This window comes from Crocodylus siamensis, chromosome 10 (genome assembly GCF_052110815.1).
Source record: "Crocodylus siamensis isolate JL-2025a chromosome 10, ASM5211081v1, whole genome shotgun sequence".
In the NCBI taxonomy this organism is placed as follows: Eukaryota; Metazoa; Chordata; order Crocodylia; family Crocodylidae; genus Crocodylus; species Crocodylus siamensis.
In genome coordinates this window covers 6,993,913-7,018,472 of record NC_143404.1, presented here as the reverse complement: position 1 = coordinate 7,018,472, position 24,560 = coordinate 6,993,913, and the positions used below count along the sequence as shown (strand labels likewise).

At 47.3% G+C, this 24,560-nt stretch overlaps 1 protein-coding gene across 7 annotated transcripts in view; it reads right to left on the bottom strand.

Moving 5' to 3' along the window:
* The window catches only part of KLHL3 (kelch like family member 3), a 58,257-nt gene that overhangs the window by 31,166 nt on the left and 2,531 nt on the right, over positions 1 to 24,560 (bottom strand). For 2 of the 7 annotated variants that reach the window (XM_090064806.1, XM_090064809.1), the window contains exons 1-4: positions 24,276 to 24,295; positions 9,067 to 9,183; positions 7,337 to 7,443; positions 1,883 to 2,004 (exon numbers count right to left, since the gene is read on the bottom strand). In XM_090064806.1, coding sequence (XP_089920932.1) covers positions 1,883 to 2,004; positions 7,337 to 7,443; positions 9,067 to 9,104 — 267 coding nt within the window. In that variant the 5' untranslated portion in view covers positions 9,105 to 9,183; positions 24,276 to 24,295. Of the gene's footprint in view, positions 1 to 1,882; positions 2,005 to 7,336; positions 7,444 to 9,066; positions 9,184 to 23,821; positions 23,962 to 24,275; positions 24,296 to 24,560 lie in introns of those variants that run through there. The other 5 variants (XM_090064808.1, XM_090064811.1, XM_090064810.1 and 2 more) reach the window with 5 other exon arrangements.

Below are 24,560 nucleotides of genomic sequence, written 5' to 3'. Positions count from 1 at the left end.
ATGTGGCCTTTTCGTATGAACTGTTTTCCTTATTTAGTGATCCTTATGTAGTTAAAGTGACAAAAACAATGGCCTGGGGGGGGGGAGGGAAACAGAGCTCGCCCCAATGAACAGTGCATTAGGCTGCAATGCCAAGCAACATACTGCTGTTAGAACAGGCTGAGAAGGTTTTCTTTAATTGCTGGAAAGCTGTATGGACCTTGAAAGGTTCACATCCAATCCCACTGTCACTTTTACTCATCTCTTTTCCTCTCCCTTCACTTTTATTCACCAGTGACCTATGTCTTATTTCTCTCTTGTTGGCTAAGCTGGTTGCATCTGTTCACTTTGTGGCATTGGGCAATTCATTTCTTGTCATTTCTGTACTGAAAGCAGCTGGCACAACATAGTACCAACTCTACCAAGAAACTGTTTCTTATGAAAGAAGAGAAGGTCTAACAACTGGTCAAGCAGTATAAAATCCCTTTAGAAATGCACAGCTAGCTCATGAGAAAGAAAAATCTGTGGCAGGAGAAGCAAATGCCCCTGCTGAATGAAAGGGAGACCCTGCAGTACTTCACACACAATTACTGCATGGGAATCAGTTTTTAGGGAAGGTAAAGAGGGTATATCAACATAGCATAAAACCTTAAAGTAACTGGAGGGGTGGGGGTAGAGGGAAAGGAGTGGGACAGTGGTGTTTCCTAGCTCACCCTCCCGGAGTCTATTTTCACCTGATCATTTGAGGATGTGTCGCTCCTCCCTTGTCCAACTGCAAAACCATTCAGAAAAACGGAATTTTGAAAATGCCAAACTAAAAGTTTGCCAAATAAGCCTTAGCTGTAGCTGAAGCCAGACCCGCAGTGAGGCTCCCAGCACCCGCTCCAGAATCCAATGACTAACATGCATCCCACCAGCCATGTTTTTGCCAGAAATAGAAATGTAGCCACAGGGCAGCTCTGCTCTTCTGCAGTCCCACCCACAGGACAAGAGCAAAGGCAGCTGCCTTACCTGCGGGCTGCTACCTCATCTACTCTGTCATTTCAGTTGCTCTTTATACCCACCTGTGAGTATTTTGGCTGTCTGTATAACCTGTTGATTTTCAATTCCCACTCCGCACAAACTGTCCTTCTGTTCTTCACTTTACGGACCACCCCCCAAAAAAGCCAACTTCATAACCAAAGCTGTACCACACATCTAGTTCTTGGCTTTTATAGCAGCAGATTTCATTCAAATGGGCACTCCACTTCCCTCTCCACCCCTCCTGGCTGAAAACTTTATTGTTCATAGAACACCATGAAGGCATAAAGTGTTCTGTGGAAGGACATAAAGGGGAACCCAATTCCACTTACCCACTAGATTCAAGTTGATGCAACTCCACTGACTTGAGCCACTCCTGACTTTTACTAGCGCAAGAGCAGAATCAGGCCCCCTACCCCAAAGAGCCTCAAGTGTAGGCCACATGCATACAATGGAAGGTGGAATAAGAAAACGTCTAGAGAAGCTCCAATTTTAACACTGTTGCACTGTTATAGTCTACTCAAAGCTACACGCAACACCCCGAACTACCGCTTAGAACTAAAACCAAAGCGGAGTTCTCTCCTGAGAACTAACCCAGCAGTCTATTTTCTACATGTTTTCAGGGTATTTTGACCTCGAACAAACTGACCCCCAAGTTTGCATAGAAAGCAAAAACCTAATTCTCCTAACAGCAAGGCCTGAAGGCTAAATGTAACGTGCCTCAAAACTACACAGAAAACTAAGGCAGTTCAACCTCAGCTTTCCATTCTGTGTGGCCTGAAGAGACCAGTCACACTGACAGATACTTTATCTTCAATTGCAAACTTGAGTTAGGGAAGCTTCTTCTCTCTGGTTTCCAGCAGAGTGATCGAGGCCAGCTTACCTGAACGTTTTCTTCAGTGACCTCTATCTCGGCCGTGTAGATGTAATCAATCAGCTTACTCAGTGTTTGCCCATCAACATCCTTTATTTCAATCTTCTTTGCTTTGCTTTCAGACATGTCTCCTGAAATTCAGTTCAAAAGAATGTTTAGAATTTTCTTGTTCTCCTCCACCATTCAACTCCCCAGATGCCCCCAGCAAACTCTCCCTCACATCCTACTTGGGGAAAAAAAAAAAAAAGACACAGACAAATATATCGTGTTTAATGTCCCAAACACAGCTGCCACCCTTGCAGATCCAGGATGACTAGCAAGACTCAGAAGTCTGCTAGTGCTACCTTCTCAACCTCTGAGAGGGTCTTCATGAAGCAGAAGTTTTTCCTCATAACCCAGGGACTGCAAGAGGGAGAGGTAGCACCAGAGTAGTCCCAATAGCTGTGGACAGACATAACTTTCTTCTGCTTTACATGAGGATGAAGAGTTGCCACCAGGGAGTGCAACTTAACTTATGCTCCTATAGCTAAGGGACCTAAATCTCCACCTTCAACCCTGACTGAAACAGGAGTCATGTTAAATGGGGTCACTACATTTATACTGGTATAGGAACACACATATAAATCACCCAGAGACAGTTTATGCCAGTAACATTCAGTACATCTGTCCATACCCTCAAAGAAGACCCAGGAGGGGGTCATTCCTCTGAGCTTTCTACTTCAGGTCTCCAGACTGAAAAAAACTTGTGGTTTGGGTGAGTTTTCACAGGCTTGGAAGCTTGCCTAAAGTAACTCCCCCTTGATATATACCCATGTTCAAATGTATACAAGAGAAAGAAAAATACATAACAGCTCTCATATAGATCTAAGCACTAAAGGTGACAGAGAACTTGTCTTTTGACAGACTGAGAGAGGTCATTACAGACAAACCCCTCTTCAGATTACCCTCCCCCAATTTAGAAAATATAAAAAATCACTGCAACTGGTAGAATTGTGCTCCAAGGCACAACTGGACTGCAATTTACTAGTTGGCTAGAGACTCAGTCATCATGCCTGAGGCATTAAGAAATCCAAGTAAAGATATTAAGAAATGCAAAGTTACTTTTTTAAAAAAGTGCACAAGAGTCTCACCAGATACCCCTGAACATGCAAGAACCTATGCCCACAGCTTCCCTCTTTCCCTAGCTGATCCAGAGCTTGACGCTGAACAAACTCTATTACACACAATATGCATGCATACGTGTTTGAGCAATACGATTTGGTAACAAAAGACTTCTTCAGGAAGTACAAGAAAGGAATCCCTGAGGCTCCTTTTAATGATCAGCTGCAGAGGGTGACATCACATATCCAGGTTTGTCAGCAGCATCTTTGGAAACCAGAGAAGAAATAAGGGGGGAAAAAAATCATGCCAGCAACAGAAGTGAAACATTGAAAGAAAAAAGAATGCAACTAGACAAAGGAGAAAGTGAAGAAACATAAAATCTTTAATTGGGGCTTGAATAAGCACTACATTAAGAAACCCGGTGACTCAGTGCCGGCTGCTGTGGGATTAAAAAGAACAGTTCCATGTGCAGCCTGTGTGCAACATAATTATAGCCTGCAATCACACAGAGAAAAGAGTAAAGTCATCTTTGACATGACAGTGTAGCGAGGAACATGAACAGCATAGCACATGAGGTGGAGTCAAACACAGAAGGGGGCCCAATTTTTAACACCAGCTTGATACTTGGAATTAAACTCACTTGGCTTTCCTCATACAAGCAAACCCAGTGATGTGAATTATACTATTAGTCAGAACAAGGCGAGCAGATCTAGCCAAGTCTTCATACCAGTGCAGTATGCATGGAACTATATACACTCATGCAAAAAAATGCAACAAGTGTCACTTCTGGTACACAGAGGGAGATTTAAGAGCAAACCAGGATAACTGACCTCCAGCTACAAAAAAAAAAATCAAACCAGATTCCTGACTCAAAGCAGATCTAATATTTAACTTATGCTATGAATGTCACTGTAAAAAATTAACTCCTCCAGGTGAAGGAAAGTCCTGACAAGAAAATGCTACAGGTCAGTCTGCACGCATCAGACCTGATCAGGTTTCAGAGTGCACACACAGCAGCATCGCTCTGTCAGTCCAGCTAAGCAGAGACACAGCGTGGAAGCCCAAACACTGGTACATCCATTGAAACAAGAAAGGCAGAGGATACACTGAAATGCACTTCAGCTGAGATCAATCTGCAAATAGCTCAAGGAGATGGATCTGATGTCATCATCTCCCTCTGTGGCACTCATGCACGACAGAGCCAACAAAAATAAATGCTGCGTAGGCCCACCCGCCCACCCCAATCTGCTAACCCTGTGGCTCGCTTCCTCTGCAAGTGGCAGCACCCATTCTGGTAATGTTCGGCTCCTATGCCACAGCAGCCAACCAGCTGTGGTACAATCTACCTGCTCCATGCCCCAGTGCATTGCTCCATCTTGCTCCACAGGCCAGGGGTGCCCAATCCTCTGCATCCAGGAAGTGTCTCAACACAACACTGAGCTGAAGAGAGCAGTTGGTGCCAGGAGAATAGCAGCAAGCGTGAATGCTTCTAGCCAGGCTAAATGTGTGCACTTGGGCACAGGTATCACATCTCCCAATACATCCATAAGTGTGTAGAAATGATGGGAGGAATTAACACGCCTCACCCCACGTACCCTTTCCAAAAACGCACCCAACAAGGTCTTTAATATCAGATTCAAGCCCTGCTTGCTTGATGTCCAAAAGTACTGGCGTCATTAATTTTTTTAATTAGCAAGACAAGATGCACCCTGGACTGAAGTGTAACACTAAAGCAACCCTCACCCTAAGAACTTACATCCTTGATAGAAAAGATAGCAAGGATGGTAGAGAGCACGGAGAGATCAAAGTGTCTTAGCCACGGTCTCATTAAGTCAGCAATGAAGGTGGGAAAAGAACCCGGTGTCCTCACTCCAACGCTGTACCCACCAGACTGTACTGCCCTTCATTGGAAATTACATTTTGCAACCACTCTATACCGGTTTTGCGCATTCCTCCTCCCCCCAACAAACATTGCCTTCTGCCCTCTGCTGACAAGGCTGCTTCCCTTTCTAGCTGGAGTCAACACTAACCAGCTTTTCTGTCCCACCTCCTCACATTGCTGCCACTGACACCGCCTTTACAAAGAACTGCAGCCTGCCCTGCCCTGTACTTACTGTGCCCCACAGAGACACCTCCCAATTACCAACTAAAGCTCTTTTCTTGTCATTTTGTTTTTTAAATCAAAGATCTGTTCACTTGAGCCGAGGACAAGAATACCCAGCATATCAGGTAACCCAACAGCAGCCTTTTCACACGCACAGGAGGAGGAGAGTCCGAATGGGGCAGAAAATTTGAAAAGGTTTTCATGAGTGCAGCTGCCTTGCTTCTATGCTGCTCAGTGCATTCTCCACTAAGGACCCTCCCTGCAGCATCAGCTCTGAACTGATTTTAGATCAAAATACTGCAAGTTAATCTCCAAGAAAAGACCCTCCATGGGAAATTTAGGAACATTGGTCCAGATTCTCCCTGCTTTTCACAGGTATAGGTCCCAGGGTTTTCAGTGGAGAATGCCTAGTTACTTCAGCACTTCAAAGAGCCGTTTGCTGCAGGAGATGAGCTGACTGAGGAACCGGGAGAGGCGGCTCTCTCTCTCAAGGTCACAGGTTCGAATCCAGAACAAATTTACAGGGACTGAAATGGCATCACACAAAGATTGTTATTGGCCTCACTTTGGTCCCTGCAGGCTACGCTCCTGAACAACTACCCTAACTGACATCTTCCTCCTCCAGAAGGAATTACACGCCCAGCACCATCTCCTGCTGGAAGTAGCCCTTCCAGCTTACGCCTGAAAACACACTGGTGGGCAGTTTGTGAAAGCCTCTGCCAGGCTTTGCCCCTCCTGTGCCCGAGACAGAGTAACATGTGGGGCCAAAAGGCAAAGGGTCTCTTGTACTTCACAGCAGAGAGGTTACGCTGGGTCTCCTGATGTCCAGTCCAGGGCCGTTTCCCACTAAACCAGGCCACCCTGCATTATTGATCAAAGTTCCCTCTGCATCTGCAGGCATGTTCCACATCCCCTTCACACACCCACTCGGGGAGGTTGTGCAGTTTCCCTAGTGCAATCTAGCCTCATCTCTGGACAGAGAAGCCACAAAAATAAAGTCCAGCTTGTTCTTTCAGAGCACCCTTCTGCTGCAAGAAAGAGAAAAGCTGCCCACCTCACCGCAGTGGGGCCCAGGCCTTAAAAACCTGGAAATGGGCAGACTTAAGATAACAAAGAGTCACTGACCAACAGCTCAATTCATTCTGTTACTGGAGGAGGAGAGAAGAGTAATGGCTGCAGTTACATCCCAGGGCAGTTTTAAAAGGAGTCCCATGACTATGGTTAGAGAACGATTGTTTAACTTCCTGCTCTGACCACAACTGGACCTCACAGAACCCCAGGAGAGAAAATACCACAAGCCCTGCCTGCCCCCCTCACTGTCCTGAAACCAGGGTTATTCACCAGCTGAGATGACCTGCAAGGATCAGAGGCTCATCCAGATCTCTGCACTGCTGTCAGGTATAATAGCTACTACCAACATAACAGTAATTCACAGGGCACTCGAACACCTCTGAGCTTTGCCCTCTCTTCTGTCTTGCTACTTAGTATTATTAGTGGCACAAAGATCCCCCAAGATAGTCCCAGCTCTCTAGAAACCACTTATTATAACTCTTACTAGCTTAGAGATCTCGCCATCTCGGCAAACCTCAACTACCCTTCAGCCCACACCTGGTAATGCAGATGTATGTCCTGACCCACTATACTGCAGAAATGTGAAGGTAGCACGTTATCCATATGAAGCAGCACATTCCCCTTTTCTCAGCCTGCCCTCAGCCAGGACCATGCTCTTTCCAGCACAGACTTTGCCCGACCCCACAATAGCTTTTAAGCTATGGGGAAAAAAAAATGCTTTGCTAATGATAAGCTCAACCTTGGAAGATGCCACACACCTCCAATTTCCTCCAATTTCCAGTGGAAACAGGCCCAATTTAACACCACTTTTAGAGGAAGTAGCATCCATATAAGGAGGCACAACAGTAGTTCCCTTCTTTTGAAACCCTACTGTAACAAAAGGGATCATTTCCAAAGCTAGCTACACAACAGCCATACACAGGATCTTAAAAAATGAAACAGCTCTCTCAATGAGCATTTGGTTTAGATGGCTCTTTTTCAGAAGAGAAACAGAGAGTGGATGGCTCACATGGAGAACAAAGTAAAGGCCTCCTATATACTCAGGACAGCAGCAGCAGCAATACTAACTACATTTATATGGATTATTTGGGATACGACTGATCGATTGTGAAGGAAAGATCATGCATCTCTTGGAATCGGCAGTGATGCAGTCCAGCATAATACTTTGCTTGAAAACGAAAGAGTACCTGTAAACATTGCACAAAAATAGGGGCTGCAGGCTGCTAAGACAATGCGATGGGCTTCCATCTCAACATTTTCAGCAACAATCACCACGTCACAGAGGAGCTGCTTGCTGGAAAACACCAGAGAAGACAAGAGAGTTTCAGAATGTCTGGTAATGAAAAACAAGGTGAGCAAAAGTCCCATAAACTAGCTACATAATTTACAGACCCAACAAAGCTTTCTGAGTGAAAGGTCTGCTTATTCATTAAACTGTGAACGCTTAGATACTTTAGTTTATAGGGAATACGCTGCTTCAGCCACAGGTACAGACCCCGTCTTCAATGGAGCCCAGGGGAAGGGGGTGTTCGGGGGGGAGGGAGAGGGGGGAACAAAATTTGAGGGCCCAAGCACTGAGACTAAAACCCAAGCGCTCAGACAAGTTGGGATTCCCTCCATCTCCCTTAATAAGAGCCCCTGGAGAAAGTGCAAAGAAGCCTACCACATTTGCCACTACACAAAGCTACCAACAACTTTTCCCCCTTCTAGTAAACCAGTTACTGCAGTAAAGCAGTTAGTATAGATACACACTATAGGCATATAGATAGTTTAAGCTACACCTTCTATATGGGACTTCTAGGTAAATGAGAATTAAAAATCGCTGTTACTCAAGGTAACCATTAACACAGGCCCTGATGCCCGAGGGCAGGCTACAAAAGGGTCCAGATTGTATACTGCAGGAGGTGAAAGAAAGGAACACTAGGGATATGCCATGCAGCTGCCAGAGAGCAGGTGCTTAAAAGGCAGCTCTGGCTTTCCACATTCAGCCAAGTAATGTATAGGATCTAGCTAAATATCAAGCCAAAAAGGAAATGCTGGCAGGGCCCCAGATATTCCCATTGCACTTCAATAAGGAAGGAAACATATATTAGATTTTACAGGTAAATGAAGCAGTGGGCTGTCATTACACCATGCCAGTATCTGTTTTCCATCTGTCTTCCAATTTTTTGTTTCACGCGCCAACAGAGGATTAGAGGAAGACCCAGGTGGAAATGGATTCACCCTTCACTGTATTAACAGGAGAAAAAGATGCTTCCATTTCCCTGTTTTAGGCCCCCCTGCCCTGCCCCTCCCCCTTGCACAAAGAAAAGACTCAGTTAACTTCTATCTGGTTCATGGGAAGAGGGCCGTAAAGAGAAGCTCAAATCCATGCACACAGTCACGAAATGGTTTTCTTCATATGGTGTTCTTTACACACGCACTTGACAGAAGTGCTGTCTTTTCACAAGTGGGATTTTGGGGGTTATTTTTTTGTTCTTTGCAAAGCAGAGCAGACACCATTCATGAAAAGTAACAAGAACGCCATATTACTAAACCTTTGTCTGTAATTATGTGTAGGTGTCTTAACGTCTGCAATAGTCTATTGTTGATCTTCTCTGCTAGGAACATACTTACGTGCAGATTTGCTCTAAGCGGAAAGAAACTTTAAATCACTTTTTATAAATGCAGGAAGTTGCTCAGAATGCGTACATGACACAGCCAGCTTCTTTTTGGACAAAAAGGTAGGCATGTGTGTGGGTGGAAAAAAGCAGAGCTATCCTTTGGCCGGCTCTTCCCACTGCTTTGTTAATAACCCATGTGTTATGCAGTGAAGATGTCACAAATCATTTTTTTTAAAGTCCCCCAAACATCTTGCAGTTCTGTTCAGCTCATTTCTGATAAACCAGAGATGATGTATGCTAAGTGAAAAGAGTACCTCCGTAATTCATTCATAACCCTGAATGCCTTTTTCATGTGAGAGGGGTTGATTGTTACCGTACGCTGATCCTTCTCATCCTCAGCTGCCTCAGGGGACTGGGAACTTGGTTTGACACTGAAAGCAGAGAAAAGAAAAAGAAAGTTTACTCTCTCTCTGTCCTGTTAAAAAAAAAAAAAAAAAAGCATAAAACAGTAGAAGGAGAGTCGCGCAGGACAAGAAACTACACTGGCATTGCCTTATCTGTTGGAAAGCATATCGGGAAACATCCACAAATGATGGCTCTAATTCTGGCAACACTTGTTTGTGCCACTAATATGGGCAGGGCAGCTTGTGTGCACGGAGTTGCCTGCATTCTTGTTTGCAAGATCAAGGCCAAATGTAGAGCATCACTGAACTACAACTCTCTCCGAGTAGATAACAGAAGCCCACAGGTCAACATGGGCAGAAAAAGACACCAATGAAAAAGAACCAGAGACTTGAGGTCAAAATCCCAAGCCTCCAGTTCATCAGTGTTATTTTAAAAAATTAAGCAACTGCTCAATTGTCTGCGTCAATCTATAACTTGAACATGAACAAAACTGCTTCACTGAGCACCACAAAAGCACCATAGGAGACAAGACAGCACAGAGAAGTAAGAACTTGCTTTTTAAAATCTCATCTGAAAGACACACACGGGCTGCTAGAATACATCATACCTTTCTCTGAAGCTGAGCAAAATAATGAGAACTAAAGTTATTTGTACAGTTACCATGGTGACAGTTGATGAAGGTCGTATCTCATTCCCCTGTAGGCTTAGAAATAGGTCTACTTCATGCAGAATGGATTATTAAACTAGAACCTCCTTTCATGAATGTAATATGGACACCGATAAGACAGAACCCGCTGGACCAATAAGGTCCCCTTCATCCTGGAGCCTGGGGCAGATTTGTGTCCTCGTTACATTGTTCAGTGTCACCTCTTCTGTGCAACATTGACATATGGTCAGTACCTGCCTCTGAGACTCAGAAGGGAGTGAAATGACTTAAGAGATAAATGCTTCCCACATTGAAAAGTGTGCAGCCTCCAGAATGAAATCACTGCTCTATTTAAATCCACAGCCCTCTTTTCAAGCTTTGCAGCAGCCAGAAACAAATAAAACAGGTCAAGCAAAGTTTTCCATCCCTAACACCACCCTGAACTCTCTGGTACTGCTCTAGAGCTACTCATAGGCAAGCACTTCATCAGATCAGGAGGCTAAGCAGTCCTCCCCTCGCCACACAAGGCAAAGGCAGCCTCACTGGGAACTGGGCTACCCCCTTCCTAATCATGTTTACTTCCTCTAAGGTTTGTGTGGTCACATGCACAAAATTAAAGAACTGTTCAGTATTTAATTTGAGTAATCACATATCATTACCACCTGTGGAAGTTGCAAGCCTCGCTCTCCTTCCTTCCAGGTTCTCTGCTCTCCGCTCCCAAACGATACTCGTCACCTGCTCATGAACACCAACTGCTCCTACCCCAAATCCTCCCCAACAGCACAAAGCTTCTCTCCTGGGCCAGCCCACTGGCCTCTTCTGGACAGCACTGCCCTGGAGAAGTAGTGCTTTGAAAGGCAGCCTGTGGTGTGCAGTTTGAACACATGCCTGCAAAAGCAACAACCCCCAGCTTTGTACCCAACACAAGGTTAGCTTGCACCTCTTCTCCTCCACTTTGCTGATCAAGGTTTTCCAACAAAAAAAAAAAATCAGCAGCAAGATTTCCTGCAACACACTGGTAAAACGGTCCATGTCCCAAATGAGGGAATCGGATCTCCTGATTACATCAAGCATCCAATTAGCCATTAACCCTAGTAGGTCTTGGTAAAAAGCAGAAAAGAAGAATGTCCCTTGTTTACCATTCAAGTCATGTGTTCCAGGCAACAAAACAGCCAACTTCTCGTTTCCTTAAGAAAGCCAGGCTCGTTCTGTGCCAACACAGACTGGTAAGGGCATTCATGCAAAGGGGCTAGAGAGCACTGTAGCAGCTCATCCACGTTATCACACTGCATAATGAAGATTGGTTCTGTTTAAAAGGAACAACATCGATTTAAAAATCAACCCAAAAATTAAATGCAACCATCAAGCCTTTAGAGCTCAGATCATCATCATCAACAAAAAACACAACACAATTTTTAAAGATTCCTGTGTAAACCACTGATTTTAAGAACTTTCCCCTAAAGTGAATGAAATCCAAATACTGAAACAACCAGAAAGAAGTGAAAATAAATACAGAAGATAAGCAAAAAGATAATAAACCTCTAGTAAGAGTCAACAGTAAGTTCCTATTGATTTCAGCGCTACCAGGATTTAAGTCATCGTAACTGACAAGTGCACAGGATTTTTCATATTTTAATTTTGAATGTTTTAAGCTGGTATTAATAATATATCAAAACAGGAGGTAATTAATCACATTTTTTAAATGCTGACACACTTCAATTGCTGTCAGCACCCTCATTCAAAAGCCACTTCTGTCTGAATTGTTTTCACTCCTTTTATTGTTACAAATAATTGTAAAGGTTATTGCTAATGTCTCTGTTTTCTTAGTTTATTTGCTTTATGCATTTGATAGCATTTTGCATAAAATCATTGCACACTCTCGTATATATACAATTAGCTGATATTCATCTTTTGTCTGTGTGTGATTGCCACATGGTGGGATGACAGAAACTGCCACTGTTCAGTAAGTTAATAAATAATAAGCTTGCAGCTTATTTGAAAACATCAACTTGACAATCAACCCCCACTTGTGAAATATCTTCAAATGTCCCATTACCCAGTAGGATGCCTACAACTAGCAGATTGAAGGAAAAACCTACATCCTTCTCTCCTCAGAGGCTAAGTACAGACATTTAAAAAGCTCAGGGCTGAATCAATTCAGTGTTTGCAGATCAGTCTAACCTGCATAGACTGAACTAGGAAGCAAGTGAACAGACATTCACTTTTGATTCTGGAAGTGCAGCCACATGCCTGCAGTAGCCCACGCTAAAAGCCACGGGGCACTAGATCGAGCCCTCCCTTCCCTTTTGCAGCAGCTGTGAGGTTGGAAGGAAGCTGAGCATGATTGGGGAGGGGTTTAAACCCCCACCCTGGCCTGCAGGGTCCCCAGCTGGGGACTGTCTAGCTTTTCCCAGCCCCACTCTCCACTCTGCAGCTGAGGCAGGCAGCCTTGTGTCAGGGCTGCCGATCATCTTATGTAGAGTTTAGAGTATGGGCGTGCACAGGATGGTCAGGACCCTCAGGCAGGGGCTGGGGTACACGTGATCCCTGCAGGTCCCTCCCAGCCCTTCTGTGACCTGATCCAGAGAGGAACCCCCTGCGCTGCTCGTCCAAGAACGGAGCATTTCAGGCCCTCCTGCAGAAAGAAGAAGGGGAAAGGCCCGGGGCCTGTTTCCCTGCCAGGACAGTCACCTCCGTGCTGGGACATGCATGTGGAGCTGCATGAAGCTGGGGGTCACACACACACATCACACACTGGCTCTCTGCCTTCCCTTCCCCGTAGACTTTCCACAGCCATAAGCAGGGGTCGGGGCCCTTCCCCTCAGGCCCTCCCCCCGCTGTGTATTTTAAGGGGCCAGAGGGAATGAAAGGGGCCCAACCCACACCCTGTACACCCAGGGAGGAGGCAGGGACTCTTTGCCACTGGATCGCTGTCTCTGAGGGTGCATGGCATGGGGGCAGTGGCTGCCCGATCTCTGTGACACAACAATGGGGAGAACGCGGGGCACTGGGAAGCAGGCACAGGACCCAGGGGCACCTGCTAAGCAGCTTCTCCTCCTGCTGGAACCATGCCCAGACACAGGCCTGGCACAAGGCAGGTATCCCCAGGGAAGGGGAAAGCAGGGGCCAAGGGCAGCAGCCAGGGCAATGCAAGCAGGGAAGTGGCCCCAGCCAGGCCAACTCAGGGAAACCCCAGGGCCACTTCCCTGCTTGCACTGCCCTGGCTGCTGCCCTTGGGCCCCATGTGGCTGCTCCAGGTGCTGTGTCCAGGCACGCTGCTCAGCTGGAGCAGCCCCACGGCAGCAGCAGAGCTGCCAGGCAGCCAGGTGCATGCTGGCATAGGTGCCACGCGGGCCAGCTGGGTCCTCCTGGGGGACCAGACACTGCTGCGCCTACTGAGCCCCACCACTGCTCACAGCAGCTGGCCTGGCTGCCAGGCCACCCAGATGGGGTCATGTGAAAGAAGAGACTGCGATCAGGCAGCTGAAGCACCCGGTAACTCTGCAGGCAAGCACTGGCAACTTCCCCAGCAGCAGCTGTGGCTCCCCAGAGGTGGGTGAGAGTGACTCAAGTGGAGTCGGGAGAGGGGGCTGGGGAACCCTGCTTGTCCCCGGATCGGTGCCACCGCCTTCCCCTCCCTCAAGGATGCCTGCCATGCTGGGCCTGGACCCAGGCATGGCCCCGACAGGAGAAGCTGCTCGGCAGGTGCCCCCGGGTCCAGCACCTGCCTCCGAATGCCCCACGTTCTCCCCATTTCTGTGTCACAGAGAGGACAGCACTGGGACCCCTCCAGGGGCATCACTCCCCCTGCCCGCCTTCCCTCTACTTCTGCCCACAGCAACACCGGCCAGGCCCCTCCCTCACCCCTTCATCTCAGGCCTGGGGCTGGTGTCTGGCTACATCCCCCCACTCATCCCACCGCACCCTTCTCAGCCAGCCAGAGCAGCGACAGTGCTCTGACTAGGGAGGAGAGGGTGGGGCCAACCCTGCTCCCCCAGCCCAGCCCAGGGCTGCAAAGCATGCTGGAATACCGGGGGACTGCGAGTTAACTTAAACCAGGAAGGGGTCTGGGACAAATCAGTTAAGTCTAATTAGACAAATCAGTTAAGTCTAATGCTACATTCAACCAGGTTTATCCTAAACCAATTTTGGCCATTTTGAAAAATGGTTTATGTGCACTGAATTGCTGTTCTGTTACAGGTTTAAACCGGTTTCTGATCACTTAAACCAGTTTTTGTGTAACTTCTGTCCCTAGCAAGAGAGTTTATTTCATGTGACTGGTCCTAGCACCCAGTCAGTTTCAGAAGTGATTGCTGACTGCAGGCTCCCTATCTATCTCAGCCCCTGCAAGAGACCTTTTTCCAGACAGAACAGGGACAAAGTGAAATGGAGCACAAACAGGTGAAACACCCTTGCAAGGAGCAGAAAAAAGTAGGGCTGGAGTTAACAGCATTGCTTTGGGTATAACCCTTTTTCCAGTACTGCCAAACGCAAGCAGTCCATCTTCAGAATTCATAGATTTCATAGATCTTCAGGGTCGGAAGGGACCTCAGTAGATCATCAAGTCCAATCACCTGCCCTGGGCAGGAAAAAGTGCTGGGGTCAGATGACCCCAGGTGTATGCCCGGTCTCCTCCTGGAGACCTCCAAGGTATGTGAAAGCACCACCTCACTTGGAAGCCCACTCCAGTTCTTCCTCACACCCATAAAAAAAAAGCAACCACCATGAGATCAGTTCACAACTCAGAAGATTTTTAAAATAATACACTGGGGTCCTTTTTCTTTGTTTTCTGGTATCAGAAACTTTAATATTCACGTGTCCATGTTGTTCTCCAAATCCATCAGCTCTGTGCTTAGAGTGGATTGTTGTTTACTTGGTATTTTGTTGCAAACCAAGAAAGCAGGAAGTCTTACATCATTAACCAATTCCCAAGAATCTGGGGCTTTCAGATAGGAAGCCATAGTGTCAAAAACATTGTGACCTGTTTGGGTCTTTCAGATCTCTCTGCAATGAAAGAACTGCTCTATTATTTTTTCATGGTCAAGAAATGAGTGAAAGCTAAAAGCTAGCATTTTCCAAAAAAATCTATTGAGGAATGCCTGTATGATCAGGAAGTCCCCACCTAAGAAGGCTGAGAACCACTGCCTTAAAGAGTTATCAGAAAGATTTGAAAACATTAAAAAAATAAGCAAGCCAATTTTTAAAAAAGAAAGTTGGCAAGTGCCCTTAATATAGCCTTGAAACAGACTACAGCCATTTTCCACGGCTGCTGTCTCTAACATATTGAAGATGCTTGGCTTCTGGGGTGAAGAATTCCAGGATGCATGTAGCCATGGGCCCTGTATCTCATATACCACCAATACATTTCCTTCATGGTTAATCACAGAAATTCAAGAACTGTCACAAATGTTCCAAGTAAACACAATCTGCCACTAAACCAAGGTCTCTGAGAAGATGAGAGTGAAATGCTCAGTTACAAAACCCTTTTACTGACTTCTTTCCTACAATAGTAAGAAAATCATTATTTTAGATTTGTTCTGTTATATTATATATTATTTCATTAGTGGAATAATGAAAATTAACAGTGGGGGGTCTACTACAGACCACCCAACCAGGGGGAAGAGCTGGACCGGGAATTCTCAGGTCAGCTCGTGGAGGCCGTTAAGTCAAGGGATGTGGTCAGCATGGGTGATCTAAACTATCCGGACATTTGCTGGGAGCAGCAGTCAGCCAGGTCTAACCACTCATATAGGTTCCTTGCTGAGATACAAGATCTTCACCTATCCCAGGAGGTGCACAGTCCCACCAGGGGGACCTGGTCCTGGCCACGACGACCTGATGAGGGGACTCCAGGTCCTCGACCACCTGGGCGATAGCGATCATCGCCTACTGGAATTCACCATCCAGCGCAGGGCGTCAAGGGCTGCAGAAAGGCAGTAGCCCTTGACTTCAGGAGGGCCGACTTCAATGAGTCGAGAAGATTGGTAGGAGAGGCACTGCGGTCCTGGAGAGCAGGGAAACTAGGTGTCCAAGATGAGTGGTTGTTCCTTAAGGAAACAATCCACCAAACCCAAGGGGCGACAGTCCCAACATGAGTCGAAGGGGGCAAGCATGCTCAAAAGCCCCCTGGCTCACCAAAGGCACTCAGGAACGTCTGAAAGCCAAAAAGGAGGCATGCATCCAGTGGCAGCAGGGGCTATCACCAAAGAGGATTATACCTCCATAGCGCAAGTCTGTAGGGAGGCTGTTAGGAAGGCTAAGGCAGAGATGGAACTAGGACTAGCAACAAGGACGACAAAAACCTCCCTTTTTAAATACATAGAGAGTACTAAGAAGGCACCAGGCAACATGGGGCCCCCGCAGGATACGGCTGGCAATCTGGTGGCTGCACCAGATGAAAAAGCAGACCTTTTTAACAAGTTCTTTGCCACCATTTTTCTGAGCAGGGACCGGGACATCTCCCCCACCGGGATTCAGGACAGACTCAAGAGCAACTCCGCCAGGCCTAGGGTCAGGGAGGACTGAGTTAGGGGACTTCTAGAGGGGCTGGACATGTTCACATCAGCAGGTCCAGATGATCTCCACCCCAGGGTGCTGAGGGAATTGGCAGAGGCCATCGCGGGGCCCCTGGCACACCTTTATGAGCACTCATGGTGCTCTGGCCAGGTGCCAGAAGACTGGAAAAAAGCTAATGTAGTCCTCATTTTCAAAAAAGGGAGGAGGGAGGACCCAGGCAACTATAAGCCCATTAGTCTTACTTTGATCCTCGGGAAGCTCTTTGAGAAAGTTATCCAGGAGCACATCTGTGAGGGACCCGCAGGGGGGATGATGCTCAAGAGCAACCAGCATGGGTTCATTAAGAGCAGGTCCTGTCAGACCAACCTGATTGCCTTCTATGATCAGGTCACAAAAATCATGGGACGCACGTGTCACGGTGGATGTAGTCTTTCTGGACTTCAGGAAGGCCTCTGACACTGTCTCCCACCCCATCCTCATTAAACAACTAGGCAACTGTGGCATTGATGCCTACATAGTCAGATGGCTTGCAAATTGGTTAGGGGGCCGCACCCAGAGAGTGGTGGTGGATGGGTCAAATTGGACCCGGAGGGAGGTGGGCAGTGAAGTCCCCCAGGGCTCAGACCCGTACTATTCAATTTCTTTATTAGTGACTTGGACAAGGGGGTGAAAACCACCCTGTTCAAATTTGCTGATGACACCAAGATTTGGAGAGGTGGGCACACTAGAAGGGAGGGACAGGATACAACTGGACCTGGACAGGTTACAGGGGTGGGCGAATGTGAATAGGATGGGATTCAACACTGACAGGCGCAGGGTACTGCACTTGGGCACTAAGAACTAGCAGCACACCTACAGGCTGGGGAACAACCTTCTCAAAATCACAGAGGCAGAAAGAGATCTTGGAGTCACTATCGATCCAAAACGAACATGGGCTACCAATGTGAGGACATGGTCTGGAAAGCCAACTGCACCTTGTCGTGCATCCACAGATGCATCTCTAGCAGGTCCAAGGAGGTGATCCTCCCCCTCTATGCAATGCTGGTCAGGCCGTAGCTGGAGTACTGCGTCCAGTTCTGGGCGCCGCACTTCAGGAAGGATGAGGCCAGCATGGAGACGGTCCAGAGGAGGGCCACTTGCACAATCAGGGGGCAGCAGGGCAGGCCCTACGAGGAGAGGCTACAGGACCTGAACCTGTTCGGCCTCCCCAAGAGAAGGCTGAGGGAGGATCTAGTGGCCATCTATGAACTTACCAGGGGGGACACCAGTGGGGAATGGCTGAGACCCTGTTCCCCCGAGCGCCTCCCGGAGTAACAAGGAACAACAGCCACAAGTTGACGGAGAGTAGGTTCAGGCTAGACATCAGGAGGCACTACTTCAGTCAAGGCAGCCAGGATCTGGAACCATCTATGAACAAGAAAGGACTGGACTCTATTCCAAAGGCTCTGGTTGGGAACAGCAACATGCCCAGACTTACCTGCATGGCTGCTCTCTCACACAAGCATTCCAGTTGTGTGTCTTTCCCACGCTGTAGGGGACTGGGTGCCAGGAACGCTGCGTTTTCTTCTCATCTCTTCCCTTTACTCCATATCTAACCTTGACAAGTAATCAAATGCCTCTCAGCCTGATCAGCAGCCGAAATTCAAAAAGTCAACTGTGTTGGCACTATACCACCTGCATCCCAGGTACCCTCAGCCAAGACAGTCCCAGAAGGCTTTCAGACTTCTCCAAGTTCCACTAGGGGCCAAAATAGTTGTCGGATCTCACGGAGCAAAGATCAACAAAGAGGCCCACTTTAGTCCACGTATTCCACTCATGCCTAGATCTCCTGCTTGCCCGGCCTCCTCTTCTGTAAAACACCTCGATACCCACTTCTGCTGCCACACAGACTTTCTCCCCACCACCAAGCCAAACATGCAGCAGAATGAAACTGATCCGACCTTGACGTCCCAAATGGCAGAAGTGAAACAAATCAGCCTCCCAATTCCATAATTCTGCTTCTGTCAGAGCCAGGGCAGAGATGCTGGGAAAGGTCTGCCTCCAGTCTCCAATGCGATCACTGCTTTGCTTCCCCTTCACAACCAGAACAGATCCAGCTTGACAGGTCACCTGGAAAGCTTACAGTTCTTTGAAATCAACCTACCCTACCAGCCTTCCCCATGCATCAATGCCCATCAACCAAAGTGATCTGCAAGTCCAGCCCTATTAAATGTGACCCATTATAACAAGATAATTCCACTCACCCCACCCTACACACAGATTTAACATAGCCCTTTTTTTCCTCCTTAGCTTCTTATCTATCAGCATGAGCAGCAATATGGAGGCCAACTGCTGTGTTCCTCAAACACCCAGATCTCCCAGTCACTCTAATGGGGAAGGGTCCACAGAGAAAATGAGAGCTGGCCCATGATCAAGGCCACCAACACCTCCGAATAAACAATAACTGGATCTTCTTCTCCCTCCACTAATTGAAGCCAGGCAGCTAAAATATGTCTGTGTAGACACAGTTTGAATACTTACTAGCAAATTAAGGGATGAAGACTAGGGAATGTGATGATGATGCTGTCAAATGGCACCATTTTGGACAACCGTCTGCCCAGAAGCTCCGCCCTTACAAGTCTCAATAAAGCCCGTTGCATTTCAAGCTGCGCACTAGCAGGTATTAAAGATATTTAACAGTCCCTTAGTGCTAGGCGCACGTGCCTAGCTGTAAAATTGGGCTGCCTTAGTTACTGGCTGTAATTACGACAGATGCCACCAGACTGCACGAAAGAACAAAAACCTCCCTAAGAGCTAAACTGTCTCCTTGAAAGTTTGAATGGGAAAAACCCAGGAGCAAAATCCTGGATCTGCAGAAGCCTATGGGAGTTGTGGCATCGACTCTGGGGAAACCATTATTTCATCTCAGGATTTCCAAGTTATGAAGTTTTCATGCAATTCATGTGATTCTTCCTTCCAGGGTGGGAAAGGCAAGTGTCTATTCGCATCTCCCAGAGAACAGTCCACAGCTCCGCTCAAAGCAGCCCACTTCCCTGGGTCCAAGTACACAGTAGAGTTTGTAGACACTATGCCTGCCTCCTACCACATCTGCTACAGAACCACTGCAGCAGGGATTCATGCGCAGCCGGATCAGTGGTTGATCCTGGTGCTGCCACCAGAACTATCCCACCTAGAGGGGAAATTTATAAAGCAGAGAGAAATAAATAAGGCTGGTGGGGGAATCCTTTTCCCGGGGGGGGGGAAGAGAGGAACAATGGCACCAAAGGCAGTTCTATCAGAGATGGCCTGTCACCAATGGATTTCCAAGGCATCAGGGAAGAGACCAGGTGAGTTTCTTCATCAGCTAAGGTGACCTGATAACGTTCTGTTACAGGGGGATTTATGAAGCAGTCAGTGCTGTTATGTTGTCAGCGAGACTACAGGCAAACTGTCTGGAGTGCAGACAGTCAATTCAATTATATAGTGGTTTAAAAAAAGGGAAGGGGAAAGGCAATTTACTATGGATGAGCTGACTTGCAGCAACTGTTTTGTGTGCTCACTCTATTCTATAGCAAATGATACTAAATGAGGGCAGTTTACCCCCAAATGAACTAATTGCTAAATGACCCCAATATTACTAGAGAAAGGGCAGAGTTAAGGTTATCAGGGTGCTTTATTTGTCCATTTCCACATCTTCAGGTTAAACTTAAAAGAAATCTAATATGTTAACTGTAAATTTTCAGGGGTTTTCAATGTTCTTTTTTTTTTTTTTTTGAAATTACAAACAACCCTGCAATAGGCTTTTACACTTTGGTAACTGAGAACTTAACAACACTGCAATCCGGGAATTAAAAAGATATTAAAATTGCAGTCAACCACCAGCTAATAAACAATCTGTTTATCATTATCAGTGCAGCTATTCACAATAACCAAGTTCTCTTCCTTGTCTCTCAAATAAAAATAAATGAGGGAGACTTATGATAAATACACAGCATAGACAAAAAAAAAAATCATCCCCCCAAATTATCTTTAAAATGAATCTTAATTATGGGAAACAAAACAAAAAAAATTAACAAGAAAATCCTACCCTAACAGAAGCAATGTCTTGCATCTATAATGCATGGCTAGAAATGAAGAAAATTTTATTATTATGCCTGAGGTTTCCAAGACACACACACTATCATTAAATGTTATAATTAAAGTATGGGCAATAGAGATTGGTTTATGTATTTTTTAAGCATGCCTAAAAATAACATTAAAATATGGACTAGAATTGTCAAAGGAGCTGAAAGGTATTGACTCCCCAAATCCTCAATGTTCAATTTGAGTTGAGCAGTTAAATGCTTGTTGGTACCTTTGACATTCTCAGTTCCAGTATCTTGAGCAGCAGATTTTTCAAAGGATTTTAGGACAACAGAACAGAATTAGCTACTTCTGCTTTTCTGTTCAAAATACATGTACAAAAACACACTTGCCCACAAAAAAAAGATTTTGGTTTGTTTTTGAGGTAGCATTTTTTTCCTGTTTCATCACAGCATATTTCTCGCTGCCTATTGCTACAAATTGGACACATTAAACCTGTTAAAATGTGCAGTTGGTATAGATTGTTATTACAAACAACAAAGCCCAAAAAGCAGAGCCTGTGACAAAAAGCAAAATTTCATAAAACTTCAAAAATAGGGCAAAAAATTACTCTTAAAGAAAATGATTACTGGCTGCTTTCTGATGTAAAAAATATTGGCTTTTTTCTGAGAAACAGAATGAGAAACCAATTTCATGCAAATCCCCCAAAATCCATCATTTTAAAGGTATAGTTATGCAAACGGAGATTGCCAGGAATTCGTCATCCGATTCATTAACATAACTTCAGGCTATTTCTTGACAACAAGGTGCATTTCATTTTCTCAAAGAGCATCTGTATTTTTTTTAAACCAATTACTGCTGTGTAGTTTTGCCAAAAACACCCCACAGATCTTTTGCCAAAACCAGGTCAGATCAAAGTCGAGCAGAAAACTGCAATTCTGACGTAAGCCAGGGAGGTTGCAAGGTGCGGGCGATTCAGACCGAAGCCCCAAATCTGCATGCATTTATGTACATGCACAACTTGTACCCGTACAACTGACCCTGCTGAACAACTTACATGTGTAACACGCAAGTACCGGTAGGTCTCGAACTTGGGCCTGAAACAATCTGAGCTCTTGTCCTCTTAGTCAATTTAAAAATAGGTTAACAAAGGGAAAGAGGGATCCATTTAAACTCCAGAGGTGACCCCTCACCCCCATCACACGCATCCTAACAGAGTTCATATCTGAGACCTCCATTATTTATTTGGGTTTTTAAAGTCTTCCAGCCAAACCTCTGAGCGCACACACAAGAGTTACAACAGAACTGCCACCAAAAAAAATACAATCTACCACCAACCTGATACACTCACCGTCCAACACGCTGAGATCAAGTACCTGACGGCATCATTTCAAGAACTATTCATTGCATTTCTCAGCACACACCATGCAGCTTTTGGGGCATTTCTGTGACGTGCTCTGGTAAAGTGGGGAAGCCTGTGAATAACTCGACTGTCTCCTCCAAGAGGGCAAAACTCCAAGTTACTGGTTCAAATCATTAAAGAGCCTCGTCTGCCAGCCCTAAACGTCAGCCATAGTTCGTTAGTTTGGGTAATTATATTCCGCTGACCTAAATCCCCCTGCAGTTTCAATTAGATGCTTCACTTTCAGAGGCTAAGCAGACATACAGCTTGCGACACCTCTTCATTCCCCGAGGTCAGTATAAAACGACGCTGAGAAAAATCAGAAGGGTCACTCTAAAGACAGCTGTGTTCCTACCATGTCCTGGACGACCAAGCCCCAAACTGAACAGAGATTTTTGAACACTACCATAACAGAAGTGATCAACGGTGATGATGACAACAATCCCTTGCCCGTAAGGTCAAATGCTGGGATAAAGAAACACAAGGCTCCAGCTTCCTCTCCTGCTAACTCTCTCCACCACTAGATTCATGGCAAGAACAGGAAGGAAATGACATGAATCTAGAAAAGAATGAGTATAAGATTCAAAGATGCCAATGGTGAAACATCCGCAGCTGGCCATTTAAACACCAACTGGAAACGCTACATCTAGGATGCATTAAACAGCAGGCTATCCAGGCTGAAAGTTGCATTTTGAGCAGTAAGTAAGTACACAAACAGCAGTTGCGATCCTCAAGTCACCTGAGGGTAGAAGCTTGCCTTTCGGTATTTGGGCGAAAAAGTGGCTACAGGGAGAGTTTCTGGTCCAGAAAGTACAGCAGGGTTTGACCCTCCGCAGTTCACTTCAGACACGGGACACTGGAGAAGCAAAGTTTTCGCCAAGCTGTAAAGATTGGCAGCTTCCTTCAGCAAAGGCTTCCCTGCCCCCCAGAAGCAGGAGGTCACGGGCACAGCTCAAAAAGGAAGCACTCAGCATATCCTGTTTTCAGAAAGGACTAGCTTCACGCTTGGTTTTGACCAGGAAGGTGTTAAGATTCTGGTGTAAGAAAGTCACAGGGACAGTCAAGGAAAAAGGCTGGGTAGAGCACAGTAAATATTTAAGATTCCTCTGGTATCTATGAAGCTCCCAAGCAGCAATAACAAGGCTCGGTACTTGTGCTAGGTTCAAGGCGCTGTTCTAGCCACTGTACAGAAAACAAAGAGTTAAGGGCCAATTTACCCTATAAAAATCAAGCCCGTAGCTACTGGGGTCTCCCCCGCCTGTCATAAAGCACGGGTCACTGGTTTTTGCTTACAGAGGACACGTAAATAGGTTGGCAGGCGCTTTGCAAACTTGGTCGACTTTTGTTCATTAACTACAAATAGCACTAAAGAACGGACGGTGGGGCCAGAACTGAACTCAACCAGCAGAAACACAATAAATGCATCCTAAGGACTCATACAGCAACCTTCTGTTCTGTGCCCTGCAAAACCGAAATGGGTTATTGCAGCTCATGGCAGATGGAGGAGCTCCTCACCTAGGATACTGTACAGGCTCAGAAGGATGAGGAAAACAACGTACATCTGGATGAAGGGGGTGGCAAAAAGCCCCTGCCCACACTGAACCCCCCTGTTTTAGAGCCAACCGTGGCCCCCAAAGGAGAGCAAGAGTCACCGGGCTCAACTTATGCCTGCTGCGCCTGGGGCACGGGTCGCACGTCCTGCCGGCTAGCAGGCGACTGTGGAGCAGCGCGTGGAAGGGGAAGCCGTGCTCGCATCTGCCCCTGAAACTGCTGGGCTCCTTTTGGTTTGAATTTTAAAAAAAAACCCATTTGTGGCTCATGTCCCCGGCTGCAGCCCACGTCTCCTCGCACCCTGCAAGGATCTGAAAGTGGGGGGAGGGGGCTAAATCTCCCCCTCCCCACACCACCGACACACCCCACAGACGCACGGACAGAGACACCACGCACACACACTCACAGACCCCGGCACCTGAGGTGGGACCAGCTGCCCGGCGAGGGAGCGGTTCCCGTGCCCCGCGCACGCCCCCCCGGCACGCACCTCTCCTGGTCCATGTCGGCGCGCGGCCGGGCGCTCAGGGCGCGCCGTGCGGCATGGCCGGGCCGGGCCGGGCCGTGCTGGGCCGCCCCAGCAGCAGCGGCGGCGGCAGCAGAGCGGCGGCGGCGGCGGCGGCGGCTCCTTACCCAGCGCTCCCTGCAGCCCCGCCCACCCCCACCCCCACCGCGCCCGGTCTCCCGGCAACGCCGCCGAGCACCCCCCCCACGCCCGGCGGCGGCGGCGGCGGCAGCAGAGCGCCGGGCCCCGCGGGACGGCCGCCGCTCCCCCGAGCCAGACGAAGGGGCAGCGGGCCGCCGCGCCCTCCAGCCTCGCCCGCAAGATGCCCGCCGGGGATGCGAGAGCATCTCGGGCCCAGGCCGTGCTGCAGCCTCCGAGGACTGAGCTGAGCTGATTTGGCCCAAAACATTTAAAAAAAAAAAAAAAACACACAACCCACCGTCCTGCTGCCTGCCTCTCCCCCGGGCTCCTAGGGCCATGGCAGCCCGGCTCCTCGCCCGCTGCCATCTGGCGCGTCCCCGCCTGCCAGCGCCTGCTGTGACAGATGCACCGGGAATAATCCCAGACGCCGGCAAAATGCATAAACGGGTCAAGGGTCGGCTTGGCCTCTGCGGCAGGATTGCACGTGGGAAGCTGAAGGCGCGCGAGGAGGTTCCCCAGACCTTCCCTTCAACTCCGCTCCTGCTCGGTGTTTCCAAGGGCCTCTGGTCACAGCCCCCAGGGC